The 12,041-nt window shown below is 61.6% G+C and overlaps 2 protein-coding genes across 2 annotated transcripts in view; both read right to left on the bottom strand.

Moving 5' to 3' along the window:
* The window catches only part of CBX2 (chromobox 2), a 14,929-nt gene extending 14,432 nt beyond the window's left edge, over nucleotides 1–497 (bottom strand). The window contains exons 1-2 of the mRNA XM_014527073.2: nucleotides 382–497; nucleotides 119–212 (exon numbers count right to left, since the gene is read on the bottom strand). Of these exons, the coding sequence (XP_014382559.1) occupies nucleotides 119–212; nucleotides 382–497 (210 nt within the window). The remainder of the gene's footprint in view (nucleotides 1–118; nucleotides 213–381) is intronic.
* A 3,794-nt stretch (nucleotides 498–4,291) lies between these two features.
* On the bottom strand, nucleotides 4,292–10,418 carry ENPP7 (ectonucleotide pyrophosphatase/phosphodiesterase 7). Its single transcript, XM_006038237.2, has 7 exons — nucleotides 10,247–10,418; nucleotides 9,380–9,525; nucleotides 8,016–8,636; nucleotides 7,278–7,503; nucleotides 7,112–7,150; nucleotides 5,746–5,850; nucleotides 4,292–5,158 (listed from the first exon to the last, which is right to left on the bottom strand). Exons 1-6 carry the CDS (start codon nucleotides 10,323–10,325, stop codon nucleotides 5,762–5,764), a joined length of 1,200 nt encoding a protein of 399 aa, XP_006038299.2. The 5' UTR covers nucleotides 10,326–10,418; the 3' UTR covers nucleotides 4,292–5,158; nucleotides 5,746–5,761.
* Nucleotides 10,419–12,041: the final 1,623 nt, after the last annotated feature.

Here is a 12,041-nt window from a genome sequence, read left to right as displayed (position 1 = left end):
GCTCTAGGTAGAGGCAGGGATCTGGGGAAGGGATGGGGGGTCAAATGCAGGCTGGAGGGGGATGCCTGCAAATGTGGGATCACTGTCATGACCCCGTCTTTGGGGGCATTGTGGACACGTGGGAGTCCCTGGGGGGTGGAGAGCGCAGGCTCAGGTAGGGCATAGACTTGTTGTTGACCTGAGCCTGCATCTTCTGTTCTTCCTGCCGGCAACTGAGGGCAAAGGGTGCAATGAATGCAGCCCGTGAGCTAGCATGGGGTGTGCGGGGGGTGAGCTGAGGGAAGCTCGCTCCAGCCTTTCCACGATGTTTGCAGGGTCTGTGCATTCGCATAGTAATGGAGTGACGAAATAACCGGGTGCCAGGAGAAGCCAAGCACCCACCGTGCCCCTGACGGGGAAGGGCGCAGCGTGACCTCGAACTCTGTGCTTGTTCTGGCCGAGAGGATGTGCCTCGACAGCTGTGCTTGTCGCAGTGGCTCTTCTCGAGGGGACTGCATACGGGATGGCTGTGGAGAACTGCCCAGCAGCTGTGATTTCGCCACCCCCCCCGGGTCTCCTGGGCAGAGATCCTGCCCTGCCTGCTGCTGCGCAGTGCCCTGAGCTGGGATAGCTGGGGGCCGCATCCAGGGAGCTGCGGAGGTGCTTGGGGTGCTTGGCAGGAAGCTGGTCTGAGCCCTGCAGCAGCTTTCCTACCATTTATTTTTTCCCATCGTTCCTTTTCCACCTCGGACCGGTCCGGACCCCCGGGTAGCAAATGTCTTTCCCATGCAAGAGAGAGAAAGGGAAGCAAATGGTGTGGAAATGCGTAGCAAATTAGGATGCAATACACAACAGGCCTCTCCCTGCTGCACCGTCCCCCAGCCCGGGAGGAGGGAGGGGCAGATGGGGAACGAATTACTTGGAGATGGGAAAGCTGGTGGAGACGCAGCCCGTACCAGACCTTCCCAGTTGTAGCAGGAGTCTCCGCTGAGCCTGGTGTTGCTGACACCAGCCAGGCTGTGCACCGGCACGCGGTGCCAAGCGCTCCAGCGAGGCCAGCTGGGGTTTTGTGCACACTGGTCAATGCTTTAGTTAGGCCAAATGCCATTTACTCGGAGCGTAAAGGAGAGGAGATCCAGAGCGAAGCGCCAGGAAGGTCTGAGGGGGGCCGGGCACGTTCCCGCAGCGCAGGGAGAAGGGTGAGAGCGGCCTCAGGCGTTGCTGAGCTGGAAGCAAAGAGCCAGGGGCGAGGTCTGTTGGAGCCCCTGGCTAAGCACTGACGGGCCCATCCTTAGCTGCTGGAAGTAGGCACTGCTCTATGGACTAAGCACCAGCGCGTCCCGGCTCAGCACCCTCTGAGCTCTGCCAGGGCCTCGTGAGTGCCACCAACCTGCTCAGACAGGTGGACCCTCGCTGCGAAGCTCAGATTTGGAGCTGAATCCAAATTTCCAGCTTTCCCCCAGGATTTGAAGCTCTGTGTTGTGGGGCCCTGCCCCAAAGCCACATCCAGGTGTGCCAGGTGTGAAACCCCCGCCAGCCGCCATCCCCGAAAGGCAGGAGCTGTGGGGTCTAGGGCCCTGGTGTGCATGGGGGCAAGGCTGTGGCACTTTGTTCATCGCTGAATAGCACGGGGAGTGCCGGGAGTTCCTCGCCGTATAAATCACGGAGGCGCCGGGGGGTTTATTACCTCCGGGAAACAATGCCGTGTGCTCGCCAGAAGGGGAAGAGCCCAAGGTAACTTTGGCTTCCATGGCAACTGTACCTACAAGTGTAACATTCAATGAAATGTTCCTGGACACGGCTTTATTATAAGCTGCTCTCGCCTCCTGACCCTGCAGCTGCACACGGCTTTCCCCAAGGGCTTGGAGCCTGACATCGGCACGGCTCGGGGGCCATCGCCTGCCCGCTGCCGGGATTGCAGCCTGCGCCTCGTCTGGGAGCTTGAGGCTGCCCTGCATGCTCCCACCCCAAAGCTGCGGCCCCTTTGCTCATGTCCCACCTTGCAAGCCTTCATCCTTCCTGTCTTTGCAGCAGGAAGGTGCTGGCAGCTGGCAGACACGGGCCCCGGGGAGCAAGGAGGGGGCGGGCACCTGCCCCTTCGTTCAGAGATGGGCGATTGAAGCCACCGCCCAAGGCATGGGCCCTTAGGACCGAGCTGGGAGGCCGGGGCAGACCATGTGAAGGGCAGGGGGAGCAGAGCAGGCAAGGGGAGACGCCCCGGGAGCGTGGCCCTGGGTGGAAGACAAGGGTGGGGAGGGACAGGTTTGCTTCTCCTGCACGCGTCTCCTCTCCGAAATAACCCAACTAATTGCTTGGGAACACGGCACATCAGAGGCTCCTGGTTCTTGTTCGTCAGCCATAACGGCCTCAGTCCTCGAGGCCCATCCGAAATGCCCCTTTGCAAAATCCCCAGCTCTCCTTAAAGGTCCCTGCTGTGCGTCTCTCTCCAGGCTCGTGCTCCCCGCTGAATGGGGCACGAAAACCTGTTTGAGAAGGGCTTGGAGGAGGAGCGGGTCACGGTGTCGGTCACCAGCAGCTTTGCAGGCAGCCGAGGCGGCACCCGGGCACGTGCGGCTGCAGCGTGAGAGCTGCTGTTTCCTGGGTCGGACCCTGCAGGGGTCCTTCGTGCCGGGTCTCCGGTGTCGCACGGGGCAGCGAGCGGAGGCTGGGAGAGTGACCGGCTCCGAGCAGGGTTTTATCTGCGGCTCCTCTCTGCTTTGCAGCCTCTGGGACGCTCTGATTCGGAGGCCGTGCCCCTCACTCCCACGCTCGATAGCGACTGACGCCCCTTTCCTCCCAGCGCGAGTCCAATCCCCGGGTCAATCTGGCTGGGCTGGCTCGCAGCTTCCACCACGTCTGGGGGCCGTGCGCGCCCCACTGCCACGACAGCCTGGGTGAAAAATCTTCCTTTTGCTAGTTTTAAACTTACCTTTCATTTTCTTTGGCTCAACCCTCAACGCCCGAGCAGGCAAGGTACACAGCCAGCCCTTCCTGCCATTCCCTCGCTGCCGTCTCGCTCGCTCCAAGGCGATCAGCCGCACAAATTGCAACCCCCCTTCTCCCCTCCCCAGACGGACTCGAGTCCGTCCCCAGCACTTCTTGGCTGGTTCCTGGCTCTGAGAGCAGGGCTCCTGGGTCCCATCCCTGGCTCTGCTGGCAGCTCGGTGTGTGACCTCGGCCCAGTCAGGGCTCTGAGCTATGCCTCAGTTCCCCTGTCTGTAAAATGGGGGCGATGCTGTCGAACTTTGCAGAAAGCTCTGGGACCTATCACGACATCGCCGTGCGAGCGGCTCCGTGGCGGTCCGCTCCAGGCCTTCCCCCGGCGGGAACCTCCACGTTGTTTGCTTAGCAGGCGGCTCACACGGGGCCATGCTGCCCGGACCCCCGCCCCCACCACGCTTCCTGCCTCCCCGAGTGGCGTGCGCGTCTCCTGTTTCATCTCGTTAGTGGGGAAAACCGAGGCAGTGAAAGCAGGAGAGCCAGTCACTATGGCAACAGATGTTTATCAAGCCCCTGAGATGAGGCACCGGGCTGGGGAGAGGCGTGTGGGCCTCCGGGACGGGGGTCTGGCATCGGGGCTGGCAGCGCCTCGGCCCAGCGTGCGTGGGCTCAGCCCTCGCTTGGCCTCCTGCTTTGGGGTGCTGCTGGCCAGCTCGGCCGTACGTTGCTGTGCCCTGGGATCGCTAGCCCCCCGAAAGCCGGGGGGGGCGGGTACATGATCCCTTCCTGGTGGTTCCCTGAGTGCAACGGCTGCACTACCTCCCTGGCAGCCTGGGCGCATGGGCAGCAAGGGCACGGTACAGCCCAGGACTGCCAGCTAAAGGAGAGCAAGCTCAGGGGGCTGCGGGGTGCCAGCCTGCACCAGGGGCCGTCCCCGCTCCTGCAGGCCTCTCCCACCCGCAGGCCCCTTCTGAGCGGGGTCTCGAGCCCAGGGAAACCTGTCGGGGTGGCGTTGTGCCGGGGATCTGCCGGCCCCCGGGTCTGGCTGGTAGCAAGGCAGGTCTCGGGGCGGCACCACGCGGGCCCCAGGACTCTGCTCGTCCCTGCAGGTTGTACTGGCTGTTGGGGCAGCTTCTCGCCCCGTGGGGGTGGGGCAGGTGGGCGGTCGCCCTGCCCTGGCAAGCTCCTGCTCGCCTTGGAGAGGGTGGAAGCAAGAGCTCTGGCCTCGTCTTTCCCGTTGCGTTGCCCAGATCCCGGTTGGGCCAAGCTGCGGAGCTGAGCACGGGTCAAAGGGAGATCCCGGCTAGCGCCGGTGCAAAGCCCCTTCAGCAGCATTGTCTTCGCTTGGGAACAAGACAGCACATGCCCCAAACCCTGCCGAGGCGACTTTATTTGTGAGCGTGGGGAGGGGGCAGCCGGCGGCTGCAGCACCAGGCAGGAAAGGGCAGCACACGTGGCTGCGTGGCAAGCGGCAAGCTGGCAGCAGTGTTTTGGGAGAGGGTTTGCTGTGTCACCAGCCCTGGCACCAGGATCGAGACCCATACGCAGGAGAGCGCAGTCTGGTATGAACGGGAGGGTGACTGCGAGCAGACGGGGGGCTGGTGTTTGCCTCGGGCTCTGCAGGGTCCAGTCGTCCTCCACTAGCCCGAGGCAGAGGGCTCTTCCTGGCCGCATGCTGCAGGTCTTGTGTCCTGGCCTGGCTCTGTGCTGGGGCTGTGGGACAGACGCTTGGAGGCTTTAGAGATGGCAACACTCGGGCATCCCTATGGCCTTGCCAGGCCTCTGCGTCCGGCCCCAGGCAGAGGCTCCTTGAGACCCAGCCGGGAGCAACCGGCACCTGGAGTGACTGGGAAACTGCCCGAGTTACTTTTGCAGCCTAGCAAGCCTTAGACCCAGCAGCGTCCAGCGCAGCCTCCTTGGGGCTTCCCGGCACGAACGCCGTGTGCAGAGCGCTCTCCGTGCACACACTAGCAGCAGGAGTGAGAGGGGCAGTGAGGGGGTGGGGGCAATGTAGCCAAAGCTACAGGGCAAGTGTCAAGCAAGTCATGCAAAGAGCTGAGCGTGGAAGGACCGTGCCTCGGTCCCGGCGAGGAGCTTGGACCCGTGCCGAGGGGAGGTAGCTGAGGGCTCTGGCCGGCGCTGCACTGAGGCCAGGGCAGGCCACCTTTCCAGGAGGTGTCCTTCCTCGTCTCCCCGTGCAGGGGCCTTTCCTTCTGGCATCGCCCAGACCTCTTGGCATCTGTCAGGGTATGAAAAAGCAGCAGCTTATTTGAGTCATGCACAGGGTCCCATCAGCTCCGGGACAGGACACGTTGAGCGTGGCATGTGGGGGACAGAAGCTGTAATGATCTATTGATGAGCGTGCAATGAACGCTCTTTCTCAGGTAACACCCATGCGGCTGGTACGTGTCTCTGTGAACACACAAGCCATCCACAGCACGCGTGCCATTATCGCCTGCCTGCAAGCCCCCTGCGGTTGTGCAAGAGAAACACATGGCCGCACACGGTGTTGGAGCCCAGCTCCAGCTCCCAGCACAGCGGCTGAGTGAGCAACCCAGGCGGGCACCTTTGGTTGGCATAGCGCTGCTCTGGACGGCACGTATCCTTGGGCCGCAGTGATGGCCCGTGACGCAGTGCCTCCGTGCACAGCGGCCTGGGGAGACGGTCACAGCCCTGCCGGCGGGGGGAGCAGTCCGGGGATGGGGCTCGCTGCTGGCTGGCACTGTGACCAGCCTGAGGTCAAAGGGAGACCCAGAGGACGGCAGACTTGCCAGCCGGCATCTCCGCAGCCAGTCTGGACCCCACGAGACAGAGCTGGGGACTCACCGCTGTGCAGCCGGGGCTAGTACATTGTGCCCCCGTGTCCCAGAACCATGGCGATGCCCAGCAGCAGCTGCAAGCTCCCAGTAGCAGGAGGTGGTGCATTAGACTCTGCAATTCCCAAGGAGATCAGACATTACCTTAATCGGGAGAGCTCTGCTTTGGGGAGAAGCTGGCGCTGAGCACGTGGCCAGGCAGCGGGGGAAGGGGCAGCTGAGAAGCAGAAGGGACAGTGTGCTGGTGCAGGCTGGCACCCCCCCCCGGGACTGAATGCCATATTACCTGTGGTTGCGTGCGTGGGGGAGGTGGGAACTCCATGTGCAATGGAGATGGGAGATGGGGGAGTCAGGCAGCTCCTCCAAAGACCCCAGAGCTGCCTTTTGGTTCCCAAGTGACTCAGGGCAGAGGGGGTGAGCTGTGCAGGACAGGGTGTGTTATCGGGCCATGACCGTGGACCCCTGTGTGATGGGTGCTGTGTGTTGCACCGGAGGAAAGGCCGTGACGCTGGGTGGCACAGGGCAGGGTGCATTGGCCATGCCTTCAAATCGCAGAGGATGCTAACAGTGCAGCTTGCACAGCTTTCCAGTGAGAAGTGGCAGTGCATGGGCTTTGCCCTGAGATGTCCCGGTCCCCACAAGCCTCCGCTAGGCACTGGTTTCTCCAGTCTGTCAGCACCAGGGCAGGGAGGTGCACTGGCAGGGGTTGGGCACCGTGCCCTGGGACCGGCTGTGGGTTCCCTGTTGGTGCAGGGAAGGTGGTGGGCGACGCTGCCTGCAACGGATGTGGGAGTTGGAGGGAGCCCCTCCAAAGACCCAGGGCAGCTACCGGCGCACAGGAGCCTCCATGCAGTGCATTCCCTTGCTGCAGGGGCATGCACACCATCTGGCTGCACTGCGCAGGGCACTGGGCAGAGGCTTAGCTACTGGCTTCCCAATGCTCACTGCACCTCCGGACCAGGGAGAGCATCACGGCTCCCCGGTGCCTTAGGGTGGTGGGCCAGGAGGGGTGGGATGGGGGCACTGTCAGTGCACAGCTGTGCACCTCTGTCTGCTGAAGGTTTCTCTTAGCCTAGGAAGTGCCACAACTATGGGTGTCTGGCACCGTGGGGCACCTGGGCCGAGCCCTCGAAGACTCTCGGGGAGCTCTCACGCTGCAGCCAAGCATGCTTGCCCCTGCTCCCAGGCTGCGGGTGGGAGGCACTGGGGGAAAGGGGCCTGGAGCAGCAGTGGGAAGTGGCTGTGCTTGTGCTTTGCCACTAGATGTCAATGTTCCCCCAAGAGTCCGGCAGGCGCCGGCTCCAGCCCATCGGCTGGCGGCCAGAGGTGTGTTGGCAGGGGTTGGGCACTGTGCCTGGGGTCGGCTGCGACCTTACCTGTCGTTACATGGGAGAAGGCAGTGGTGGTGGCCATGCCTGCAATGGAAACGGGAGGCAGAGGGAGTCAGGGAGCCCCTCCGGGAGGGCAGGGAGCAGCCCCCGGTCCCTGCGCCAAGCTCCTGGCACCCAGAGCACAGCGCAGCGGGAGAGGGGACCTACTCACTTGTGGCATTTCTCAGCATGGGCATCATGACGTGCAGGGAGCCGTCGTGCGGCTCCGGCGTGATGCCCAGCAGCTCGCACAGGAGCGGGTAGACGTTCACGCTCTCGAATGGCTCCGTCTGCAGCCCCGCTTGGAAGGCCGGTCCCACCGCCCGGAAGATGGTTTTCATGTTCGTGGCGTTGTTGTCGAAGCCGTGCTCCCCTTTGTTAAACTGCACTTTGATTCTCTGAGAAGGAGAAGTTGAGGCCAGTTCCCAAACACGCCAGCCCCTCGATGCTTGCCCCTCCGTCCTCGGCCCCTCTCTGCCAGAGCAGAGACCTCTGCCCACTTGTTCTACCCCAGCATCCTAGATTGGGAAGTGAGCTGAGTGCACGTCCACATTTGCAAAGGCCTGAGGACGCTGCCTGGCACCCGCTGTGCAGCTGGTCCCTTGGGTGGGCTCCCGCCGCCCAGGGCAGCGCTCCCGGATCGTGACCTGCAGGCACTTTTGTTCTTTCTTGGTGGGGGCTTTTCCTTAGTCTGGGCCCCCAGGGCAGGAAACAAGCAGCCATGGGATGGGGGTCTGCGTCCCTACAGGGAGGGGAGGCCCTGGCCTCTGAGACGGTGGCTTGGCTCAGTGCACGGGGCACCGGGATGGGGAGCGATGGGGAGACGTGGACGGGAGACAAACGCAGGTGCACGGGGAGAGGGAAGGCAGGTGCAAGGCAGAGAGCAGAAGCACCTGCCCGTGGGTCTTACCCCGTGGATCACGTATCCCGGGTCACTGTACATCAGCAGGGGGGTGATCCTGGAGTTGTTGGCGTAGCGCAGCCTCCTGGGGAACTCCTCCTTCTTGAAGACGTGCAGCCGGGGGTGCGCGTCCTTCAGCGCCTGGTACACCTGCTCCAGCTTTCCTTCTTTTGGCACCAGCAGCCCATTGGGGCCGTAATCTAAGAGCTCAAACTGGATATCCTGGAAGGAGAAGTTAGACACTGTCCGGAGGTATATCTCGTCCTGCTTTATTACCGTCTCCATGCCGTGGTCCGAGGTGACGATGAGGTTGAGTCTCGGCTCCAGGCCGCTTTCCCGGATGCGCTGCCGTAGGTACCCGACGGTTCGGTCCACCTGGCTGACCATGTCTTTGCGCTGCTGGGATTCGGGGCCGTGCTTGTGCCCCGTGGAGTCGGGCTCCCCGAAGTAGAGCGTGACGAAGTCGAGGTTTTCCTCCGTGAACCACCTCATGACGGTGTCGATGTTCTGCCTCCACTCGGTTTCGTTGTCGTACTTGTGCCCGAGGGACTCCACCTTCTTCACGCTCACCTGCTCCCCCTGGTATGTCGCGTTGCCCCCCGGGAAAAAGAGGGAGCCTGTCCTCAAGCCCTGGCGGCCAAGACAACGGTTAATGCCATGCAGTCCCTGCTCATCCCCTCCATCGCCCGCCCCGGCCCCGCACTCCTCCGCCTCCAGCACCTCTCTTTCCTCCCAGCGAGGCTTTTCCTGACCTCTGCCTATTTGCTTTGTCCTGATCCGGGGACCTCCCAGCCTTCACCTGCACTGGTTTCCCACTGAGGCTCCTGCCCTGAGCACTTTGCAACCCCTGGAAGTCTTTGCACTGCAGTCAGCGGACACCAGATCGGGCCCTCCTGCGCCTGCTCCCCTGAGAGGCACGAGGCTCAGGGGCTAAGCAGGGCACCGTGGGCTTGGGGGTGGCTTTGTGCCTTCAAGAACCAGCTGAAATGTCCCAGCTAGGGCACAGCTCGCCCGCGTGATGTGAAACCGGTGAGCCGCGGGGCTGTCTCAGGGTGCCCACGGTGGTTTCAGCCCCTGCGTTGGCGTGTTTTCCTGGGGGTGCCCTCCTGCCGTGCAAGGTGACGGCCTGTGAAAGGCCAGACCCTTGCAGCTTTTGTCCTCTCTGCTGCCCTGCCCACCCCTGCAGCCAGGAGCGGTCCGGCCACCCCGCGGGGTCGGTGCCTTGGGCTGCAGAGGAGTGGCAAAGGGTTTGCAAGGGGCGCCCAGGCCCCGTGCACTCCGGAGCCACGTCCGCATTGCCCGTCGGTCCTAGGCCCGGGCTTCGGTCCCCGAAATGGAGCTGCCGGGGGAGGAGGCTGCAGCCACTCGCTCACCTGCCTCTGTGCTGTGATCCAGATGGGCAGGCTGCCATTATCCCACCACACCGAGATGCCCTGGGTGCCGTAATAGGGCACCTTCTTCCCAGAGGTGGTGTTGAACCACATGTTGTGGATCACCCCGTGGTTCTCGATGTACTTGCCTGCCGGGATTGGGGCGGGAGAGCGGGGTTGGTACAATGCCGGGCAGACAAACCCCACTCCCGCGGTCCCCTCCAGCCCAGCCTCCTGTTCTCATCGTAACCGGACGGTTGAACCCCCGTCACCCACATCCCAGACCTCCGCCCCCCGCGTAGTGAGGAGCGGTGGAGGCCTCCTGTTTGCATTTCCAGCCTGAGCCCCACCACAGCCAAGTCCTCCAGTCTGCCCTTCAACCAGCATGTCCCTTTGCTTCAGGAGCTCTTTTCCCCCTGAATGTATTTACAGGGAGCGACAGAGCAGCCTGCATAGACCCGCTGCCTTTCCCTTGCCTAAAACACATGGCCTCCTCCGAGAAAACTCAGCGAGTCCGGCACAGCCCCTATCGGGTAACCCCCTGCTGCAGCCCAATTTCTGCTTGGCACCTTATTAGTCCTTCCTCCAGAGTCTGCTCTGCAGCCCTGGAGACCAGGCAAAGGGCCCCGGCGTCTCTGGGTTGCTTGCTTTTCCTTTCCCTAAGTGCTGGTGCTGTCCTGGCTGCTCTCCAGCCCTCCCCCCCGCCCCATGCCCCCAATTTGATTGCTTCATTAAAAATCCTTCCTGCCACGTCTGCAGTGTCCTGTGCGAGCCCCTTCCGCATGCGGGGATGGAGATGAGCAGCCCCCGCGCGCCAGGGCACCGAGCGCTTTGAGCCAGGCTTCCTCCTCGGAAGCGGCGCGTCCGCACCACTTCCCATTAGCCACCCCGCCTTTGCTCCCAGGGTCTGTATAATCATCCTCGTTAGCAGCGGAGGCAAGGTGTTCATTAGCTGGGGGCTGTGCCCAGGCGGTCTCTCATCTCTCCCACATCCTCACGGCACGGCGGCCCCGCTGCTCTCGTTCTCTGTCTGGCTACAGGGCCTGGTGCCGTTTGTGTCCGTGTGCTCTGCAAGGCTGATTTAGCGATTCGCATATTATACAGACGGCCCCTGACCCTTGGACATCCTCGTGCTTTGCCATCCTCCTGCCGGCTCTCTGCTTCCTCCAACACCCCTAGCGAGGTAGCTGCTTGCTCGTGTCGGCCCAGAGTCTGTCGCTAAAGCTTTCCCCTCGCTTAGGATCCACATTGCAGCTGCTGTTTGCACCTCTGCTGTAAAATAATTCAAATCTCCTCTCCCTTCACGCTCCCGTGCTCTTCAACCCAGGTCATTTCTTCCTAACGCCTACGGACTGAGATTACACATCAACTGGTTTAAGTGATCAGAAACCGATTTAAACCTGTAGCAGAACAGACATCCAGTGCACAGAAACCAGTCTGAAAACGGCCGGCACCGGTTTGAGACAAACCTGGTTGCACGTAGTATCAGACTTAGCCGGTTTGTGCAACGTCTATCCCAGACCATAGGTTCTCCAAATCTGCTCCATTTCAGTACAAAAATCAAAGTTACCTATTATTTATTTTTTCTCAATTTATGTTGAATCCACCGGTGGTCACTTGATCAAAATTTGCTTTTTATGGGCTGTTGGTTGTAGCCGTGTTGGTCTAAGGACACAGGCAGACAAGGCTCTTTGGGTAGATGTGATATTTTTATTAGACCAACTAAATAGTTGGGAAAATTGTTCTTTGCAAGCTTTTGGGCACAAGCACCCTTCTTCCCACCCTCCTGAGAGGCTGAGCAGACTCTCTCAATGCCTGAAGACGGGTGTTCGTGCCCATAAGCTGGCAAAGAACAAGGTTTCCAACTATTTAGTTGGTCTAATACAAAATATTGGTTCTATCCAAAAAACTTTGTTTGCTTTTTTATCGGGTCTTCCCCGCTTACCGGGGCCTAGCATCGCTGCCTTTTGGGTCGGTGACTCCTTGGTGAAGCATTTTGCCCTCTCTCCTACCCGGGAATACGGGGTCAGATGACCCCGGTGCTGTTCGCTCTCCCCTGCATTGGTGACAGCCCACCCGACTGCTGCCTCCCATCAACAACAGGAGCTTTGTCCTCCGTGCTGTCCGTACGTCCAACCTCTGCCTGCTCCCCGTTCCCGCTGGCTCATCTGGGGCTACTGCAATATTTTGCCGATACGGGCCAATGACGTGGCCCCGGGACTGGGATAATGGGAGCCGAGCTGCTTTGCTTTGCCCTGAAGGGGAATGAGAGCCATCCCCAGGGTGCAGCCGGGACAGCAGTGAAGTAGCCGAGGAGCCGGGGTCAGGCCCTTCCCTGAAGGCTGCTGGGTCCTGGCGGGGGTGTGGCAGAAATGCCACCCTCGGTGCCTCTCTCCCGAGACCTGTCTCTGCCAGCCTGAGAGGCTGGTGTTGAATCCCTCAGGGTGGGGGTTGGCTTCCCTGGTCTGCATGACAAAAGCCTGGTGCCTGGAGGGGGATGCTCTGGTCACCTGGGCAAGGGGAGGGAAAGCCCCGCTCACCGGCCCAGGTGACCCGTGATGCTTTTTAAATTGGTTGGCTTGTGGCCAGCACTGGCAGCTTCGATTGGACCGGGCTGCTGAGGTCAGAGAGGGGATAAAAAGGCCTGGGCCAGGAAGAAGGGCAG

The sequence above is a fragment of the Alligator sinensis genome, unplaced genomic scaffold, assembly GCF_000455745.1.
Source record: "Alligator sinensis unplaced genomic scaffold, ASM45574v1 scaffold2241_1, whole genome shotgun sequence".
NCBI lineage: Eukaryota > Metazoa > Chordata > Crocodylia > Alligatoridae > Alligator > Alligator sinensis.
The sequence above is the reverse complement of the archived record's forward strand: the minus strand, read 5'-3'. Positions and strand labels throughout refer to the sequence as shown.